Source organism: Glycine max, chromosome 18, assembly GCF_000004515.6.
Source record: "Glycine max cultivar Williams 82 chromosome 18, Glycine_max_v4.0, whole genome shotgun sequence".
NCBI classification, from domain to species: domain Eukaryota; kingdom Viridiplantae; phylum Streptophyta; class Magnoliopsida; order Fabales; family Fabaceae; genus Glycine; species Glycine max.
The window spans coordinates 45,354,266-45,377,135 of NC_038254.2; the positions used below are offsets into that span (position 1 = coordinate 45,354,266).

General features: G+C 31.0%; 1 protein-coding gene across 1 annotated transcript; it reads left to right on the top strand.

The window, feature by feature from the left end:
* The first annotated feature begins 15,507 nt into the window (after positions 1-15,507).
* LOC100306421 (uncharacterized) lies at positions 15,508-16,385 on the top strand. Its single transcript, NM_001251656.3, has one exon. The coding sequence runs from the start codon at positions 15,715-15,717 to the stop codon at positions 15,997-15,999; it is 285 nt and encodes a 94-aa protein (NP_001238585.2). The 5' UTR covers positions 15,508-15,714; the 3' UTR covers positions 16,000-16,385.
* The last annotated feature ends 6,485 nt before the right edge of the window (positions 16,386-22,870 follow it).

Genomic DNA, 22,870 nt, shown 5'->3' on the forward strand with positions numbered 1-22,870 from the left:
ACAAAGTCCGTGATCATCAGAATGGTCTCTCACCAAGCTACCAAACCTTGCTTGACTTAGGGTTCCTCAAGGTACGCACTACTACCATCAACATTAAGAGCTACAGAATCTAATGCAAGCGCCTTGCCAGCCTATCTCACGAGTCACGAGGAACCATGCTTACGATTTGAGATCCCTGCCATGTTCATCCTAAAATTTGATTCAAATAATAGAAGACTATTTTATTATTTATTAAAAAAAATCATTATGTCTGGCATTAGTTGAAGAAACTTAAATACTGATTAAGTGCATTAAGAAAGTAAATATACTCTTTGGTTGAATTATAACTAACTAGGAAACATATGTTGATTTAATATAAAAGCTTTAAAAACATATGTTATAATACTGAGAATGATATATGATTATGTGAGAAAATAAAATGTGTAGAAATGATGATATCACTTTAATTAAAAACTGAGAATTCACATTTATAATATACTATAGATAAATATAAGAAACTTCATGTATTCATGTAATGCATGCAGATGGCTCTTCTTTGGGAAATCGATGCTGGTAATGTATGATGGGGCAATGGAAAACTATGTATGTAATTCTCAATGGTACCACTGGTACCCTGTTTAATGAAATTATTCTTTGGGGCTGACCAAAAAAAAATATAAGAAACTTTTACAAATAAATTATAAAATCACTCAAAATGTTTAAGCCTTAAATAAAGCTTTAACTTTGAATCTAACTTATATCCTAGAGAGAAAAAATGTATACTTAAGGAGTCCAGCCTGTGAAGATTTAATTAAGAAAATTATATATTGTTATTTTGAAAGGAAAAAAAAGACTTATAAATTAATCATAATTTCTAATAATAGTGTAAATTTTAGTGTACGTAAATTAATGTTGAGAGGAACACATTTATTTTTTTCTCTCATATTCTTTACAAATAATTGAAAAACCGTAAATTAAGCATAAAATGACAAATAAATTTCTTAATCATTGAATATTTGTACACATGTCATAAAGGGAATAAACTAAAGTGGAGGATATAATGAGCGGAAGAGAAGGGTGACGGGTGGAGGAGGAGGGAATTCAATTCAAGTGTCCAACAACAGTGATGCTTATGTGTAATGTACGGACCAAGACAATGTGATGGAATTGAAGACGCTAACCTAAAGTGGTGTTATTATTGGAGAGAGGTTGTTGTTGTGTGAAGTGTTGAGTGCAACATAAGGCACAGACCAAAAGAGCATAATTTTGGACTGAAAAAGAGAGGCACTTGAATGGCCGCTAACGTCATCGCCCTCTCACTACTGTTTCAGTGTTTCTGGCTTCTGAAACTCTGCATTCCTTTTGCTTTATTTATTTGCTTGTTAGTTAGAGGCCCATACGCACTTTAAGGAACTCGCACACGCGCCTGCATATCCAATCGGCCATTTTCTTTCCCCATCGGAGTGAGTGAGCGAGTGACCCTTCAATGGTGAGGTGCTACCATGATACTGCTAAGGCTGATCCTGGACCACACCTTGTCCAATTCCAAAATGATGGGTGTCTCACGACAACTCCAGAAACTTTTGCTGCATTTTAAGAGTGCAACATTCCAGTGACGTTGCACAATTATTCGACCTACTTAGTATATTTATAAATATAATTTATATATTTTCTTTGGTGAATCGGATAATTTTCTATCACATGCATCAATCCAATCGTATCAAATCTTTAATCAAATCCTTAAGAGATAATATTATCCATTAATTTTGTCATATTATATTGATAATGTAATTTATATATGCACAACTCTGAAGTACGCACTCCGACACCGACACTGTGATACCAACACCGATTATTGTTAAATCTTAAAACATAGGACACGAGGACACAAAATATATATATATATATATATATATATATATATATATATAATAAGCATTAAAAAATTATATTAAATAGCACAATTATCATTGAAAAGAAATTTTCATAAGGCAAGAACTTTGTCTTTTTAAAAAATAATCTAAAAACAAACTTGTTAATATATTTAATAAAGAATTTCACTTAAAAGAAGTATCAAGATAAATCATCATAATTGAAAAGATAAATAAAAAAACTATTAATCCTAATCTATCTAGGTTATTCCTCTTCCTTCTTGATCGACATAATTGAAAAACACAACTTCTAATTTTAGTTTATCAAGAAATAAATTAGCAATTTCAAGAATTTCATTCTCATCAAGTGATCCAAGCTCATCTCCTGCAATGTCCCACATTTTAGTTTCTTCTTGATAATATTGTGGGAAATTTCTTGAAAGAAGACGAAGATTACTATGAACAAATATTAGATCATCTGCCTTATGATGTGTCATCTTGTTTCTTTTGATTGAATAAATGAAAGAGTAGGTATCTCAATTTCTTTCACAACATGATGATGAACGAGGTTGCCCTAGTAACTTAAGAGCAATCTTTTGAAGTGTTGGTGCATGAGCACCATGAACTAGCCACCAAGACTTTGTCTCTATTAGACCTCTATCCCTTAAAGAGTCAATTTCATCAAAGTCTTCTCTTTCACCAGAAAAGTTTGCAAACTCTACATTTACTTGCCCTCTTTCATTATCATCATCAAAATACTTTTTGAAGCATTTTAATCTTTCACAAGTAAGTTCTCCATCTTGGTGTGGAGGAATTTTATTTGAATCTTCACTTAGTCATTCATGACTATAATATCTATAATAAAAAAATGATTATAAATTAATATAACATATAGAAACGTATGGAAAAAATACACTTTATAAATGAAAGAATATAATGTATCACCTTGGGTTTAAAGAATGAGCTAAACAATGAAGAAGTGAGCTACTCTTAGTCCAACGGTCAATTAATATTTCATGTACTATCTTATAAAAGGTAGATTCTTCACCTTCTCCCTTTCTTTCATGTCGGTATATGACCTTATTCACATTTTCAATCATTGAGTCCCACATTTTATACACCAAATGAAGACAAGCAGCATCCGTATCTGTTTTTCTAAGAACATCATAGATATGAGTAGTGAAAGAAAGTATATAATCAACCTTGTCCCACCAAATGTCATCCAACAATGTCTTTTTCACAGATTTTGCCTTGTTAATATCATCTGCCTTATAAGAAGACCACTGCTCACTAATAACCATCTCTTAAAGTCCTTTTTTCAAATGTTTAAACCTCTTTAGCATCACTATGGTGGAAGCAAATCTTGTGGGAGCAAGAGCTAGCAACTTCAATGTGTTGAATGAATTGAACATTGATAGTCTCATAGAATAACCTATGATAAAATTTCTAACATACATGGCACCGTCAACAATCTGTGTGATCCAACAACATTCTTTATAAATCTCATTATTTTTTTCTGTGTTTTTGGCTGCACATATATTTTTCAATGCAAGATTTAAGGTGTGCACAACACAAGGAGTCCAATAGATGGAAGGAAACTTAGCCTCTATGATCAAACCTGCTGCCTTACATACAAGTGTATTATCAGTAACAATTTGTACTACATTCAAGTGACCAACCTCCATAATTACATCCCTCATTTGTTCAGCTATGAAATCCCTATCTTTTACCTCATCAGAACAATCTAAGGCCTTTAAAAACATTGGTCCACTCTTGGTCACAACCATGAAATTGATAAGAGGTCTTTTTTGAGGATCACTCTGCCCATCACTTACAATGCTCACACCTTTTTCTTTCCATGTATTTTTTATTGGTTGTAATAGGTTCTCTACATGTCTTCCTTCATTTACAAGTAAGGTTGTTCTCAACTTATTGTAACCTAGAGGTTGATACCCAGATATACAATTATTGTTGGCAGCAAAAGAGAACGCCTTTCTATAGTGAGGATTCCTTACTAAATGAAATGGTAGTCCTGAAGAATAAAATATTCTGAAAATTTCATAATCAAGGGTCTCTCTAACTTGCATATTAAAAGAACCTTCAAGAGTCTTTCTGTTTCGGATCAACATTGGTTGTCTCTTGGTTAGACACCGGTGGTAAAGAGACAAATTTTTTCTTTGACCTCTTTATTCTTAATGCAGCCTCATTATCCATCTTTGTAAGTTTCGCAAGCCTTGAAGGAGTTATCTTTTGACAACTTGAAACTCCTTTTCCAGTGATTTTTAACAAGTGTGCCCTTACTCTAGTGTAAGACCCATTAAAAACTATTTCACGGAAAATTAAATCTAACTTCAAAATTTCCACCGCCTCCACTTACACCTTTAATCTGTGAAACATAATTCCATAAAGGTTTGGTGTCATCACCTTGTTCTTTAACTTGATTAGAAGTACTCATCTCTACGATTAATCAATATAATAAAATAAAATAAAGCACAATGACCAATTTAAAAATATAAAAAAAACTATGAATGATTAATTGTTATATTTAAAAACTATTATCAAAATAGCATATAACATTAAAAATCAGAAAGTATTAAATATATTAGTAGATAAGAAAGTAAATAAAAAAATATTAAACTAAAAATTCTTACGAGCCTACAAAAGATGAAGAAAAAATTATAAAAATTGAAAAGTAAAGAAAATGTTTCAAAGGTGAAAACCTTACAAAGTTACAATACACCCAACCAGAACAAAAACAGTAAGTCAGAGGTCAGCAACCACAAACACAACAAACAACAAGTCAGGGTCAACAATCATAGATGCTTTGAAGATCATAAGTTGAACGAACAAAGGCAACAACAAACTCAAACCAATAATGAATAGACATGAATGAGGGAACTAGTGAAGACATACGTGAATGAAGGAGTGGCACAACTGACGTGAATAGGAAGGGTTGTTATTCTAATTTGATTTAATTTAAATTCTAATATGTTATTATAATTTAAAATATAATGTTTTATCTTTAAGATTTAAAAAAAAATAGGAAGTGTAAACGACGTGAAGAGGAAGCGTGAAGAGGAAATAATAAAAAATTTAATCTATTATTATAATTTAAATTCTAATCTTTTATCTTTTAAGATTTAAAAAAATATGATTTTGAAAAGAAAAAAATAACAAAGGTCATGTCGTGTCTGTTGGCTCCCCGAGTCCAGAATCGTGTCGAAGGTTTTTTTAAAAAAAAAGCTAGACACGGCAAATGCGCGTCCGAGACGTGTTTGGTATGTGTTCGACGCGTGTCCATGTTGTCGACTTGTCGGAAACGGGGACACCGCTGTTTGGGCCCGTGGCGGTGCTTCACAGGCATAACTAGGTTATTATTTGGATTTTGACAAGAGTACCAGATCGTTCAAGTAATAATAGTTACAAGTAATGTTGTCTCCATAGGAACTTATGTGATAATTGGGTAATTAATAGTAAAATATAGACCATGAGAATTGAATAATTAAGAGTAACTAAAAGTAACTGAACCTAAATTACAATTTGCATAAAGATAAAGAAATTAAGGGAAGAAATAAAGTAAATTAAGGAAATAAATTAATAGAAGAATTAAGGAAAGAAATTTTAGTTTGAGAATTTTCACAAACACTTGACGTGCACAGTAAATAGAATCTAAATCAATGGGAGAAATTCATTGGTTTTAACTTCATCAAACCATCCTAAAATGCAATCACTATTTTCTTATTCAAAAAAATGTTGTTATCATCAACTCACATGTTTATTCAAACCTTAATCCCTTAATCCCTTGAATTAATGTAACCAAAGTACTTGCATTAGGAATAAGGATTTTAACTATGCCCAATCCTTTATACCTTATCTCAAGGCATAAAAATTACTGGGTGCTCCCTATAGTTATCAATTCAATAAAATTTCCCAATTATAATTGAATAAAAAGATTCATGCAATTGGGTGATCAAACCAAAAACATGCATTAAGCATAGAAGAGAAGCAATAACAATTTTTTATTGAATAATAAAAAGAGTAGTTATATGAAAATATGTCTAATTACATTAAACTCCAAGGAAAGATGAAATTAGCTATGCATAACCATCGGGGAAGAAGAAATCAATGAAGAACCAATTGCAGAAGAGCTCGCAAGCCTAGAAGCGTTGCATGTTCCTCTCAACATCAAAACTCTTCCAAAATCATACAAAAACGAGACCCCTTAGTTTGTCATGATCCCCCGTTAAATAGTACTTAAGTTTTCAACAATTTTGACTTTTATGACTTACTGGCTTAAGTTGTCCCTACAAAAGTTTGCTTAAGTTGTGCCAACGACACTCTTTTTCTCCAAATTTTTATTAGCTTAAGCCATCCCAAATGTGACTCGCTTAAGCCAGCTCTACATCTTCACAAATCCACTTTCGAAGCTCTAAATGGTGACATTAATGCTTCTGAAATATCTCTCACAATTGTCCTTCATGAATTTCACATAATAAACATAAAAATTCCAAAGATCACAAAGAAAAAGCAATAAAAACTAAGCTCCTAACTAACAAAGATATTTATTCAAAACTAACTAAAAATGAGTAGGAACATGGTTCAAAAGCATAAGAAGTATCTAATTATTGCACTGAAGGCATTGTAAAATACAAGTAATGGTGGCAATTACCAATTATCAATTGGGTCTAGTAGAAGGGTTAATCTCTAGTGATGCAACAAATGAAGGTCTAAATTTTCATGAAAGAGATATTCACATTTAATACTTAATTGTGTTTTAGATATAATTGTCTTTAAAAGAATATATATGCGAGAAACAAAAGAAATATATATAGGAAAAACGTATTTTTGGTCTTTGAACTTTCAGTCAAACTAGATTCTGGTTCATATACTTTAAAATCAATGAATTTAGTTCTTCAAATTTTAAAAATATGTAAATTTAGTCCTTCTTCAAGTTTGAACTTAACATTCAATGAGAATTTTTTATTGCAACAAAGTTGGACGAGGAACTAAATTCACATATTTAATTTCAATAGTTAGAAGACTAAGAAGGTGTTTTGGAAAACATACCATATGTGTATTCCTTTGTAAAATCACATCAAGTAATGTAAGGTACCCTAATTTTTTTTTATTTTGAAAAATGTGGAGAAAGACAATGTATGTGTATTGCAAAATTGTATCGAAACACACCCTAAATTTGTCAATATGAAAATATAAGGACTAAAATTAAGTTTAATTGAAAGTTCATGAACTATAAACTCGTTCACAGGAAAAAGAGAGATAGAGCATAATGAAAAGTGTTGATAAAATATTTAAAATAAAGGCATGTTCTAATATTATTACCCTTTATAATTGATATATCAAAGGTACTAAATCTATTTTACTTGGAATAAAACTATTGAAGAAAGTATTACATGTCAAATTTATTATATATATACAAGTTTTTACTTCTCTTGTAAATTTTTTCCTCGAAAACCTTCACCCCCTTTTTTCATACATTTTTGTCTTTCTATATTCCTCTACTGACATTTAATTATTCATTACTCTTCATTTTCATCATAATTACCTAATCAACTATTTTGAATAGCTGTTTTGGACTCTTTAACTTCTTTTTCTAGCCTATGAAAAACATTGTTATTCATGCTCATTAATAACAACACATTTATCTAAATGGATAGTCACAACCATTCAACTTTTTTAATGTTAGTGTCTTTTCTCCATCTCACCTTATTTCATCCATTCAATTTTCTTTTAACTCTTAATTTATTCTTCAATTTTCACTCTCATTTTCACATTATCCATCCCTTTTCCAATTGATATTTCATTTTCTCTCCAACACCCTTAATTATCAACTCAATTCATTTCTTTCTATTTTTGTGTTAATGCTCTGGTGAGTTTTCTCCACCTACACCCCATGGAGGTACTATCCATTTTTTCTTCATTCAGTGCCTCTCTTCAATCGAATGGTTTGTAGCATTTTTTTTTTGTCTCTTTTCAAATAAGCTAACTACATCAACTTCTACAAGATTGTCACATCACCAATTGCATCTCAATCTAACATTGTAGGGCATGCTCTGACATTAGGATCAATAAGAGGAGGTAGAAACCATTGGCAACAAGAGAGAACATGTTGGAATATGAGAAACAAAAGACACTTCTACATTTTTAAGTTCTTTTCTGAAATTATTTTTATCGGTTAAATGTTCCATATTTCACTAAGTCATTGTTTTTGTAACAATTTGAATTTAAAATTTAGGCATTTAAGCGTATCAGGTTGAACTCACGTAATGCATCTTTTCTTCATTTGCGTATCGTTTCTTGGATTTTTTTTATTCTACTAACCTTCTAACACCTTTGTTTTATTAATCTCCATATTATCTTTTAATTTATTTGCAGTATTTGTCTCTTTACCTTTATCAAATTGCATCATCAAAGGCTACTCAAGTTATTCAATTATGTGATTTTGAAGGCCAAGATGGATTTGCAAATTCCAACCATTTGCATTTTGATGTTCCATTTGATTCTAACATCAGAATGTTTGATTATGTCTTTTCTTGATGTTCCCTTTAATCAAAGTTTAAGGTTATTTTTTTCTTTATATTACTAAAGAGTTTTATGAGATGTAATGAGTAGCCCAGCATGTGTTGTTTTAGTAACAAACAACAAATATAATTCACAAAATTAAGTTACATGATGCATTGAAGAGCTTTGGACAATAAATTTATAATTCTAAAACATCGCATTAGTACGTACAAAAATATTGATTGTAGTATAGTATCGATGTATAGTGAGAAAAATATGGATTTCAGGGGTCATTTTTTGATGGACTTGGTAATAATGGTGACTGAAAAATGTAAATTTTTGTTTGTTGTTGGGAGCAAACACGTATATACACAATTTGTGTTTTTTTAATCTTTTTTAGGATAAAATATTGTGATTGTGTTCATATTTGAATTTCACTTATGATGATGTTAGACATTTAATTGTTATCGCAAAACAAGTATTAAAAAAAAAACCCGTACGTCGGATGGCTACCTAGCTAGTTATTATGCTTTGTTTTCTGCTCAAAAACTTTAATGACATTGTACTCGTGCAATGTGTAAGGGTTCTAGTTTTATTAATATGAAGATTGACTGTGAATGAAATGGGAGAAGAATCTGATCGTATAACTGGGAAAATTGTAGTAGCTTGAGCTCTGGACAGGTATTCTTTGAAACTGCACAACTTTTTTTTTTCTCTGAATAAAAAAACGATGAAATTAGGTATCTCAATTTATAATGTTTTGGGTTTGTAAAATATAGATTTAATTTTGCTTTTAGTTCTTTAAATTTATAATATGTGTAATTGTGGTGTCTCAATTTTTAGTTGATTAAGTTTTATTATTTTTCAAATTAGGTAAATTTATTTCCCAGCTGTTTATTTTTCAACTTCAAACGATAAAATTATTATTATTATTATAAATACTAGAGATTGATGAAAAATTAGATTGATGAAAAATTATAAATACTATAAAATTGAGAATTTAAAAGTATTGAGTTTTAGAGACTTACACGATGATATATTCTTGTTAAAAGATCAAGAACATAAATGATCAAATAAATTAAGTAATTGATTTTTTTTTCAAAATTATCTAAATTTTATTTGAGCTCCCTCCACTTTGGGCACTAGGTCATCCAACCCTGGGGTAATGGTCCATGTAGAGTGAGTTGACTATGAATCTCAAAATTGTGACCCACAAAAAATTAGAGTGTCGAGTCACATTAGGTCACAAAAATTGTGAGCAATAAGAAATTTTGGTCAGATCGGACCAACCCACTTTTCATGCTTAGTTTGGGCCAAGCTGAACAATTCATTTTAATATATCTAAGAGTCAATAGAAGGCATAGGAAGAACTTTTTTCTTCAAAATTCAACCAATTCCTCCTTGAGTTTGAACTTATGTGAGTCACATGAATCATTATAACTTATAACTGGCATTATACTGGTAGTGATGACTTACTTTGATTAGTCTAACATACATTATATTTAGGATTAGGATTTATAGCGCATAAAACTGTTTTATATAATATAAGATAACTAAATAAGAAACTTCTTTTTCAGAAAGAAAATCTTTACTCATATTACGTAAAGACTAATTAATAAAGTTAGCAATTAACGATAAATTTATAAAGTCAAAAAATAAAAATTTGTGTTTGGCCCGTCTTGCTTGTCAAGATTTACATAACTGATCTATACTTCTCAAATATTTAATTGAAGGCAGGTAAGTAACAGTCAATGTAAGCAATACATATTATCTGCATTGAAATTTCGAGAACAAAATCAACATCCAATTGCTTGTAGTTGGGAAACTGACTGAAAGGTACAGGATATATGAGTAGCACTTGCGAGTTGATTCTGCCAAAAGAATAGCGTACGCAATATATATGATGTTGCCTGCATTTTCTGTTTTTTTTTTTTTTTTTTTTTCTTGGAGATTACGAGTGTCTCATACTTTATCGGGACAAAGATTAATTTTGGTATGTGATTGTCAATGATTCAAAGAATTTTACATACGAAACATTATTTCACTAAATAAATCATTTCTTACATTTTTGAATCCAATGTAGTTTTAGGTGTATACCATTACATTAATCTTATGGGTTGCATTTTGTTGTTTTGCAAGCTGCTTCAATTTTTCTTTTCAAAAAAAGAAAGACATTAAGAAAGAAGACATACAACACCATATAGACCATATTGACATCACGTGTTCTCCCATTTTCATACAAATCATCCCACAAAACTCAGGCGCACGCGGTTTATGGCTTTTGAGTAGCACCTGCAGCCATGGTGAGGAAATATTTTTCTAAAAAATGACATGGAGAAGCAAAATGCCATATGGTGATAGGGTGTTGATGAATTAATCAGGATTATAAACACATAATATTAAACTCTACGATTTTCCTCATGATGTAAACCATGACTTCATATACGATTGAGACAGTGGAGCAGATACGGTATTTAAATCTGAGAAATGCTAGCATCCTTTCTCTCTTTTAGACACTCTTTTTTTAATATTTTTTTGATTGACTAAAATTTATTAAAAATCATTAATTTGAGTGGATCTTATTTATCATTTATTGAATCTCTCTTTGGATTGATATGAAATTCATCAAAATTCATAATTTTAAAAAATTTCAGTCTATCACAAAACAGTGTGTTGGCATGGTAAGTTTAACTTAGGCTGCAGTCATTTCTTTGAGTCTATATTTGATATGTACGTGTATCAGCTGTAATTCTCAATATGCAAATATCTGAGCATTTTGATTTGGCCATGTCAATTACGATGTGCTGTTATATCCAATGCTCTTGTTTTGAAATGTTGTAAGGATGATTAATTTGTTGAGCTTTTATATCTTTGTAGTTCCACATTTTGAGAAGATGCTTTATGATCAAGGGTAGCCTGCCAATGTTTATCTAGATGCGTTTTCTATCACAAAAGATACATTTTATTTTTATGTATTACGGGATATCCTTGATTATTTAAGGAGAGATATGATTGGTCCAGAAGGTGAAATTTTTTCAGTAGAGGATGCTGATAGTGCAGAGACTGAAGGAGATGCAAGAAAAAAGGAATGAGCCTTTTACATATGGACAAGCAAAGAGGTATTTCATCCATGTCCTATTTGACTTTCCTTAATATATTTCTTATGGATAATAACATTGTAGGTTCATGAAAAATATACAATTCTTCATTATGGTCCCCCCAAAAATAAATTAGTGCAAGTAGGTCATTACAAAATTTATATCTTTCAATTGGGTCCATGTTAGGAACTAGAATTGAATAACCAGAAAATTGATGGTATTAATTACTAAAACCAGCTCAAGGAGCTGTTACATCCCGAAGGTGAAGTCCAGAGCACAAACTTTGTAGTTGAAAGAAAATTTGATATAAAAACAATTTGGCTTGTGTAGCAATAAAATAAAATAGAATATGCATATTAGCTTGCAGCTTTTGTCAAATCATTTGCCACTGTTTTAGGAAATATAATTGAATCAATAAATTTGTGGTTTGTTTAGGAATTTTCTAAGACAGATTTTTTAAAATATTATCTTAAAAAGTTCACTTTTTAAAGATGATTTTATGAAAAAGTGTCTTATAACATTTATTTTTTAAAATAATTTTTTTGAAATAACTATCTTATAAATGTTAATTTTTTTAAGATTTTGAAAATATAAAAACACAGACGGTTTGAAAAAGAATTAGATTCTAGGACGGTTTAAAAATTATTGTAAAAGAACCAATCGGAAACGTTTTTTCTAATATTGCTGTCTCAATCAACATATAAAAGTATGAACAATATTTTATTGTAAAACATTCATGAACTAACATAATTAAGCAATCTATTAATTTCTATCACAAACATATTTTGTAAATTTTGATAAACACAAATAATTGTGTTGTGTAATAACAAAATGTCTCTATCATGAACGGAATATTAGAAGAGAAATATTAGAAGAGAAGGTAGTATCTAAGATTTTTCATATTTAGACTTTCTTTTTGTTTATTTTTCTTTCTAGATCATTGACTAAATTAAAAATTAAAATTAAACATAAAGTAATGATTTCGCTAGAACTTCCTGCCGTTTACTGCCAAATTGGTTTTGAAGAACTTATCGCTTTTGAGTTCTGACGGTTTATGAAAGACAGTTCAATCGATCGAACAATCTGTCGCAAAATGATAAGTATAATGTTTAGATAAACTTAAATGAAAGAAGCTTCTAACTTTTGAGCTTGTAAATTGATTCCGAATTTAATAGGGTATTAAAATTTGCTTTTAATCACTATGATATAGCATAAAATAAGAAATTGAGCTCATTGTACCTCAATTGACCCTGAAAACTTAGGTTTGTGTAGGGGTGAATTTCTCTCAACCACTACCATCAAATTTAAACTTACTTCGTTAGACCTGTCACTATAATAATAATTATAATAATAATAATAATCGTTCCATAAATATAATTCTGACCTTAGCTTAATATTGACATGCTTCACAGATCAACGTTTTATATATATATTGCCCATCAGCCTATTTCATTTTGTATATAAGAAAAGTAATCCAAAGTGTTGTTCTTCACTGATTTTTTTGTATGAATTTACTTTGTCTGTTAATCATAAACTAGACTTTGGGTTAAACCAGCGTTACTTTTTTGTTAATCATAAGTTAGACTTTCAGTTAAATCAGTGTTACTTTTTCTGTTAATCATATATTAGACTATGGGTTAAACCCGAGTTTGAGAAATATTTAATAGAAGTAAAATATTATTATATTTATACTAAAATAATCATATAAGACCTTAATCCTTCATGCTATTATTAGTATTGGGATATTAAGTAAGGATATATTTTTAAAAAAATTAATTAGATTTTAAAATTTTAAAATATCAATTGTTTTGGGATAAAAAAAATGCTAAAACATCTAAAAATACGAAAAGGAGATAGTATTTTTTTTTCCTAAAATGAAAATCTCAATGTATCGTTTAGAAATTGATTTTGTACCTATTTCAGGATATGATGATAATTTTTCCTTATTGTGCCAAGCTCTACCTGTCTATCTGTCGTCTTCAATTGTTCTCTATCATATGCTAGAGGGAGAAAGTACTTGCAAAAGCACTCTGAAACTTAAGTTAAATATCACCGGATATAGTGATGAGAATAATAAAATGAGAATGACTAGTTGTGTTTCCTGAAAAATCTTATCGTATTTATAAATATATTTTAGTGGGACTCCTATTTTTGGATTTTGCCTTAATTTTATCATAATGTTAATCCTTCATTATCGGGTGTTTTACGCTTAATCCACTAATGATATTTTATACTATAATAGGATCCTTACACATATATCCATGTAATGTTTGGTGGGCCGAGATCTATTCGGCTCATACAATTTCATATGGTTAGGCTGAGAGGTTATCGCCCCATGGGATATAAATTTGAATCATAAACACATGCTGGTCGTTTGTTTTTTTTTTTAAGGAATGCATATGTAGTGATCTTGGATTATAGAATAATTGCTTATTTTTCATAGTATATATATTCAAGGAGGGATATTGCTTATGCTTTAGAATAAGATAACATATATACTTAAAATCAATAAGCATGCAAAATTCAAAGTACTGAGAACTGTAAGGAGATGTAATGAGATTAGTTTACTTAAACTCTTCCAAGCATGAGACTATTATTATCTTCCCTTCTTGTTTTTCTAGTTTTTCCTGTTGTCTCTATCACTGCTGTAACATCGGATGTCAATGTGTAATTAAGCTTGATGTATGAAGGGTGCGCAATGGGTCTGGTGGATGGACCTTAAACCTGCGTGAAATCAACCTTATAGGGAAAAGGTTTTTGACTAGTCTTGTGCACATGGGATGGGCAAGAGATACTTTGAAGGATCTGTAAGCTACTATTTGTCAAAGTGAGATTGCTATATAAACCTATGTCAGTGGCCTTTTTTTCATTATAATTATTATAAAGGCCCAAAATCTAAGGGGTATCAACCCAAATCAACAATCTATTAGGAATTAATGTCATACTCAAAACATGTAACTGTAATTTATAGTTACATGTTATTATAGTTACATGTATTGAGTATGAGATTAATTCCTAATAGATTGTTGATTTGGGTTGATACCCCTTAGATTTTGGGCCTTTATAATAATTATAATGAAAAAGTCCACTGACATAGGTTTATATAGCAATCTCACTTTGACATATATATATATATATATATATATATATATATATATATCATGATCTTTAAATGTACAAACCTATATTAAATTGAAACAAAAATGTAAAATTCGATTATCACGTCAAAAAATGATTACAACAAATTTCATTACTTCAAGTAATAAGGATTTTGTTTTCTCTCCCATTTGTTTTTGTACTCTAGTCTAAACTCTAAAGTATACAAACGATTTTAAATAGCTAGGAAAATAACATCTCTAGATATGGATCAGGAAGAAGAAATAAATTAAAAAATTATATCATGGTAGAATCAATGATATCAATGCCATTGGTGAGGTAAGGAAGGTAATGCATGTATAGAGTCAGATATGTTATGTACTCACCTATTAATTACAATATTCATTTATTATTTAATTATAACTGATTTCATCTTATTTTTCATGCACCTACATTCTAATTTAGTCACCTACCAAAATGTGAAGTGATATGTTTCATGAAAATATGCATCTACCAATTTTCATATGCAAAACATGACAATAAATAAAGATCTTATGTCATACTCAAACATCATACACAGGTACAGGTGGCCGCCATTGAATGAACAAATTATTAATTTACTACACATCTTACTTTAAGAGAACATCTAAACAAACAAATAGAGTCTGCATATAATATTCAAAATAGAAAACTAAACCAAAGTACGAAGAAACCAGTGCTCTGTCATTAGTTTCTAGGGAATAAAATAAATTCAAACCCCATCAAACCCAAACCATCCAACCTAGCTTGTTCCAAAAGCTCAAACCCATCAAACAAAAGTTACAAAACAAGCTACACAACACAACGGTAATAAAAGAAAGAAAGGAAAAAAATAAACAGTTTTTGCTAAACTTGTGTGCTATGATTCTATATATGAAGGTGTTGTTGGTTCACACGTAGCTTTCAAGGTCATACGTGTGAGCTTGCGTTGAAAATTTCCTGGCTTTGCGTGAAGAGCTGGACTCTCATCCAAAACTCCTTTATCCAACGTCATCATTTCCTTCCAACCCTTTTTTATACCCAAGAAAATTGCTCATTATTCTCCACTCACATTCATTCACCCAAAACCCAAAAACCTTTCTTTTACTTTCTCTCCAACTGACACATAAAAAATGGAGGGTCTTATTCCTTTTGTTTACAAGGCTATCATGCAATACAAGGGTGACAAAGACGGTCATCCTATAGGATCATGGCTTTGTGAGTCACCTTCTTACTCATACATGAGACTTCCTGCTGGTGACTCAGGTAGGTTTCAAATTCAAGCACCTGCTTCTTCATTCTCTGCAGCTTCACCCTCTTCCACCAACCCTAATTCTTCTTCTGCTACACAAATCATTGTTTCCTCTGGTGTTCAGTCCCCACATCAGTGTCTTACACATCGTCGAATTGCAGCATGAACATGAACAATTCAAGTTTGTGTGCCTGAAGAAAAAGTTGAAGGTGCTTATTGCTTAACTCAGGAGTTCGAGTTTGTGATTTCAAGTAGTGTTGGGAATCTTGGTTCTTTGTTTCATCTTAATTTGGAGTTGTTGTGAGCGTGTGGAAAACAACCAAAAGGGTCTGTCTCATACGCTTAGGTAGTGGTGGTATTTGTAATTAAGTTGTACATATGGGTTTCTCATGCTTAAGAAATTGTTCTTGTTTTATGACCAAATGGTCACTTGAACTATGAGTTTTTAGGCAAAATAATGAACAAAATGTAATGGTTTATTGTAGAATAAAGCATTTGATTAGTCTGCAATTGTTCACCGTTTATATATTCTATTTTCTGATTTCATAGTTCTATTCTTCTTTTGATATTTTATAGGCGTTTGAAGTTTGGTTCTGCGAGAGTTAGGTTATGTTTAGACTTTAGATAATTGTTTTTTTTATTAAAAGTTACAAACGAAGGAAATAAAAAAAAACATAAAATGAGTTTTTTTTATATACTAAAATTAACTTATACACTTAATTATTACAGAACTTCTCTCAACTTTTCTAAAAATTAAAATATATGTTAATTTTAATTTATAAAAGAAGTTCAATTTACTTTAACTTTCTATTTTCTCCTGATTATGGAAAAGTTTATCTGCAGTCTAAACATATTATTAGAGATTGTAATAAGAAAAAAATTATGATTTTATGTACGTGACCAAATTAAGGAGAAATAACTACTGGCTAGTTATTGGAAGTATTAAACTATTCTTCGTTCTAATCAGTAAAATAATTGTGTGGTTGGTTTGTTTTGAGCCCATTTGGTCAAATTTTCGCATCATTATCATCCAACAAGATATTAATTTAAAATGTGTTTTAACTAATAACTTTACGTTTTGTCTCGGGGGCGGCTACAGCTATAGGGGAAATGTCATCTCATCACCAACTTCATTTCGACAACCTATCCAAAACTTCCAATTTGAATATTCTCACAATTCGTTCTTATTTTATCATAATAATTAATAAACTTAATTTTGATCCTTTTTTTCCCCTACCCATAGGATAGAAAACGATATACGTGAGAGGCTGCAAATTTTAGAGAGCTATACCAAAGTATATATTAACACTAGGAAAAAAAAAACCTTTTCAACGAAATCCGGGAATATTTCTAGTCTAGGGGAAAGCCAGAATATCTTTTTTTTTTTATTATTTACAGAGTCTCTTTCACCTCAAAATGGAAACTCCAATTTAATCAGAAGCATCACCCAAGTGATGCATACTCAGAAATTCATCTTCTGAAATCTGAAGAAACCTACTAGTATTCCTCAATCAATCCAGCCCTTCATCTTAGCCCTTCATCTTGAAGTTTTATACACATAATTTTTTTTAATCTTTTTTGGTGAATTTTTCGGACATATATTATTTGAGGGGAGAAGATCGAAGTACTGGGCCCTTTGGGTGCATGTCCTGGGTTCGGTGGTCTTTCTTGGGGATGCTATTGGCCCATTGAAATTGCGTTTGACTCTTATCAAGTGCCTGATTTCTTTTTTTTTTTATTTCAAGAATGTCCTTATGGAATTATGATTTCGTTGTACAATCAAATTTGTGTCCCCTTATCACAACAAAATCATGATTTCATTATTATTATTGTTGACACCCCCTTATCACAATAGAATCTTGAATCCGTTGTTATTTTTGTCCACATTAGAATCGAATCATAATTCCGTTGTAATAAAAAAAAACTTAAACGAAATTTGATTCTGTTGTACTATTTTTAAAAAAAAATGAATAAAAAAGAAAAACAATACATTTTGTGTTTTTATTAATTGAACACTGCTCTTCCTGAGACGTATTGACTGAACACTGCATTTAGTGACTGAGCTTTGCTTTTTCTGAGACGTATTGACTAAACACTACTATTTTCTTATACACATACCAATCGTATTAAATATAGATGCAGTCTAAACCGTCTATATTGTTGGTGTGATCTCAATTGTTCAGTATGGATCACGGGAGAACAACAGATCATTTGATATAAATACCAATAGGAGTTTGATGCAACTCAATACCTTTGCTTGATATTCATCATATTGCTTAAAACATGAAAAATGTATCTATTGTTGTGTATTGTGATGGTGACATATTTCATCATTTGAAGGGATATAGTTTGAATGTCCTAAGTGAGAACATGTCGCTTGATACTTTAAGGAAAACAATTATGAGCACCATTGCAGGTTACAAAATTTTACTTGATCTTTTTTATTGGCAACCTATTTATCTAGGTGGTGGTTGTGTTGAATACAAATATATGGAGCTTAAACATGATGATGATGTGGGAAAAACATTTTTCATCTTTTCGAAATTTAGTAACAAAGGTCTGGTCGAGTTGAATGCAATTTTTGGCCGATCTCTAGATGAAATATTTGCCCTATTGCACAAACCAAGGAATCCAAGATTTGCTTATGAGATTATTGCTCTAATGCATGATAAATCTATGTAATCATGTTTTTACTTAATAAAAATCGTGCATTGCTTCTTTTTTTTTTAACCAAACTTTGTATTATCAATGCTTCTTTATTTGTTGATGTTAATGTTTGTTTTATAAATCAATTGAAGTAACAATTGTTATTACTAGGTCCATGTTGTTTAAACAATTGATGAACACAAAAAAAGTAATTTAACCACAACATAAACTAAAAAAAAGTCAAAACAGCAAAAATTGTGCACAATACATCAAAAGACACCAATAATGATAATAATACAAAAAGTCAACTACGTCTGCCACCTTTGCCACCATCATTGTCAATCCTCTTCCTGGGTCTCTATGCCTCTAAGCTGCACCCAACTGATAAGCCCTCCTACTACAATTCCAAAGCTTGTTGTATGAGTTGATGATGAGTTGTGCCCTTTGGCACAACTCTTAGGTCTAACAAGCTCTGCATAGCTTCTAACGCTATCTGGAATCAATCCTACAATAACAATTACATTACAATTAGTAACTATTTTTTCATTGACAATTTAGAAAACAAAATCAATAAAATCCAATTTGCATTACCTGGAAACAGTAGTCTCCACCTCATACATAGTCTACATTGGCTGCCCAAGTTGTGGTTGTACTTTAATGGGCGGTAATCGTACAAGACCACGTGGCGGCTATCCTTCCTTTGGTGGAATGACATAGGGATGGGAAATCTTGTAAAATCAATGCAGAGAGTCCTAGGTGTCAGCCTAAGGAGCCACAGGTGGCACAACATCCCCAAGAGGAATAATATGTTGTTGCCACTCCTCTCATGCCCAATCACAAAGTTGATACATAGGATGGGAAGATGGCTGGCATGGAATCATCTAGACATGTACAAACTACCTCAGCACCCTCTCCGAACGATAAGGCCTCACGTGAGTCCCACATATGATGAAGCCAAAGAAAAGGGATTGTTGTGCAAAAGGCCTCACATCCCTGTGGTCCTCATGTGTACACCCCATAACAACATGTATTTGTAGCTCATCCAGTCTCTCCCTGATCGGAACGGCACGCCCAATATCTCTCAACGGTTTCCATCTGGTGGCTATTAGGTCTTCCATAACATAATCCTTTGACTCTGAGTTGCCAACAATGGGCAGATGTGCAAACACCCATGATTGTAAAAAATATTAATTATAGTAATTAAAAATATTAAAATACTAAAATAATTTACTTACCATGAGTAATGTCATACAACCTCCACATTGCTTGTTGTTATACTAGCTCACATAGAAAAGATGGTTGTAGAGGTACACTAGTGTAGCTACCCCATACATACTAGTGGCAACCATCTAGGTTGTTAAGGTACTTGAGGTAGGCGACATGGACATGAGTCGAGGACTTATCGGTAAATATCTTACTGTCAATCAAGTGCAAGAGATAAGTCGTCACAACTCAAACAAACAGGCCTGATTCAATGTAGCAGTGGTAAAGGTCTTTTAGCCACATCAACCTCACCTTGACACTTGTGTTTGCTACCACAAAAGCCTTTGTCACTGTCAAAATGCCCAAATGACTCATCATGAGGATCTTCACCACCTTTCTATCAAAGTGTGAAAGGACATGACCAATAGGTCTGCTTGTCATAGGCAATTGTAGTAGGCGAGACATATCATTTAGAGTGATGATCATCTCTTCAATAGGCAGGTGGAAGGAAGATCTCTTGGTGTGAGCTCTCCAAAAAGGTCTTCACCAAGCCATAGTTTGTAGTAGGATACCACGTTGTAACTAGGCTGCTAACCTTGACCAATCCACGTATGTTCGGGGTTGTGAATGAATAGGGTACGATAACACCAGAGCACCGTGGCTCACAATCTTCACCTCAGACCACTCATAACGAATCCAAATGTGCCCAACACAATAATCGCTATACGACTGAAGAAGGGACAAATCAAATGGACTTCCTCCAAATGGAGGTCTAATGATCCTACTATAGTAGGTGTAGTTGTGGCTCTAGTTTTGACTTTGGCTTTGTATGTTGTTGTTGTTGGCGCTCGTCATCACTATGCTAGCATGCTAACACAATCATTTTGTGATGTGTCTTTGTAGAATCTTACCCTTGTTGCAATGGCCTTCATAGGAGGGGTCACATCCAACAACATACGACATCTGCTTCGTGTAAGCCATCTAGAAAAAAAAATAAAAAAATAAGTCAGTAATCCTTCATAGTAAACAATTATATTTAATAATTTTATTTATCTAAGACCATAAAAAAATATTACATTTGTCTAAAAGTAATAATAATAAAAAACATATAATGGAATCACGATTTTGCTGTGTGTTTCATCATGATGCACAACATAATTGTGACTCTAGAAAATAACACAACAGAATCACGATTCTGTTGCATGATTCATCATGATTAGGTTGTGTTATTTTCCAAAGCCAAATCAGAATCACAATTCCATTGCAGTTTTTTTCCAAACAAAAAAATCAACGGAATCATAATTCCATTGTGTTAAAATACACAAAGGAATAGTGATTCCATTACCTATTTTTGCCTAGAAAAAACTATAAACAAAATAACGATCTCGTTATAGCTATGTGTACAATGGAATCACGTTAACCATGAACTTGAGGGGAAAAAAACCCTCAAAATGAGTTGGGAAAGGAAAGGGAGAATGGTTAGGTTGGGCACTATTGGGTTAGGTTAGGAAGTGAAGGAGGAGGGTTGGGAAGGAGAGGAGTTAGGGAAGGGAAGAAGAGGAAGAAATAAGAGTTGGGAAGAAGGGTAAGGGTTTGTGTGCAGAGAAGGGAAAGAAAAAGGAGGGGGTGAGGGGGGCATGGATAGAGGGAAGGAAGAAGAAGGAGGGGGGGGGGGTGTGAAGAATTTGAATTGGAGGGTAGAAAAAACTTTTCACCAAGTGGTACGGGCCAATAGCAAAAGTTGTAGCGGCCAATAACAACCTTCTTTAAACTTGGGCTTTGAAATAAGAACCTTTCTTAAGCGGGCTTTGTTAATAGTAGTCACAATATTTCTAAGTATACTCCTTTGCTTTAGTTTTTTTTACAAAAATACCCTTACAAAACATATTTTTGTTGTTAAGGACACAAAATAGAAACATGTTTCTTTTTTAAAATAATTACTGTTATGATATAAAGTGTAATTTATTTTTGCTGTCAATATAAATTTTTTATATAGACATCTAATTAAATTTGATCACTTTACGACATCATTTTATTTATTAATAAGATGTGACGATAAGGGAAATTTTTATTGTATGTATGTACAGAAATATTTTACAATAATATATATATATATATATATATATATATATATATATATATATATCAAGTATTTAATCTTTATGTAATGTTAATGTAAAAAAATATTTTCAATAAATTTTTTTAAAAAATTATTATAAATATCAATAATTTTATAGTACAAAACAATAAAATACCTTTAGTAAATTTAATTTATATTTATTAGTTAAACTTTTTACGTCTAACACTTTTTTCAGAAAAATATTATTCTCGGGCACAAGCATGTGTACTTGTAAAACATTTTTAAAATTAAAATCTCACAAAAGATTCGATTTCTATGTAGGAATTGTGTAGATCCTATGGAAGCTTGGAGAACTATAAAATTCAAGAAAAAAAAAATGAAGCTCAAAAGTCAATGGCACTTAAGAATTATGCTACGTATAAAAAATTGAAGTATATCATGTTATTTTTTAAAATTGTTTACATTAGTATAAATATATTTCTCCTATTAAATCAATTTTAAAATATTTTTACTTTTTTTTATTTGTAGGATTCAAAGATAAGTATTGAGGTTCACAGTAATTCATAGAGTTTGTTTGACTAACTGAACTAGACCTCATAAGTAATATATATATATATATATATATAATATTATTTTTACTTTAATTGAAAACAAAATTGAATAATAAATCAATTTAAAGAAAAGAAAAAAATCTTCAGAAAAAATAAAGAAAATCCTTTTCAATCAATGTAAAGGAATAAAAAAATAATATGAAGTAAATAGTTGAAAAATTGCTTTTATTTATTTCTTTTCTCGTGTAATTTAACATTTTATGTCTTTTCCTAAGAGGTACAATAAATTGTAAAAATAAGTTACGTGAAAGAAACATTCTTATATAGAAAATACTCAATAATTTGAATTTTTAAAATATTTTTGCCAGAAAGGTCTTATTCTTTTTTCTTTAAACTAAATAAATGACTTCGTTAAAATAGGAAAAAAAATACTTTAATTACTATTTTTATTTTTTTATTTCAATTCCATTTTTTAATCTCTCTTGTGTTATTTTATCCTTCATCTCTTATTTTAATTTCAATTTCTTCCTCTAACTTTATATCATTTTTTGTATAAA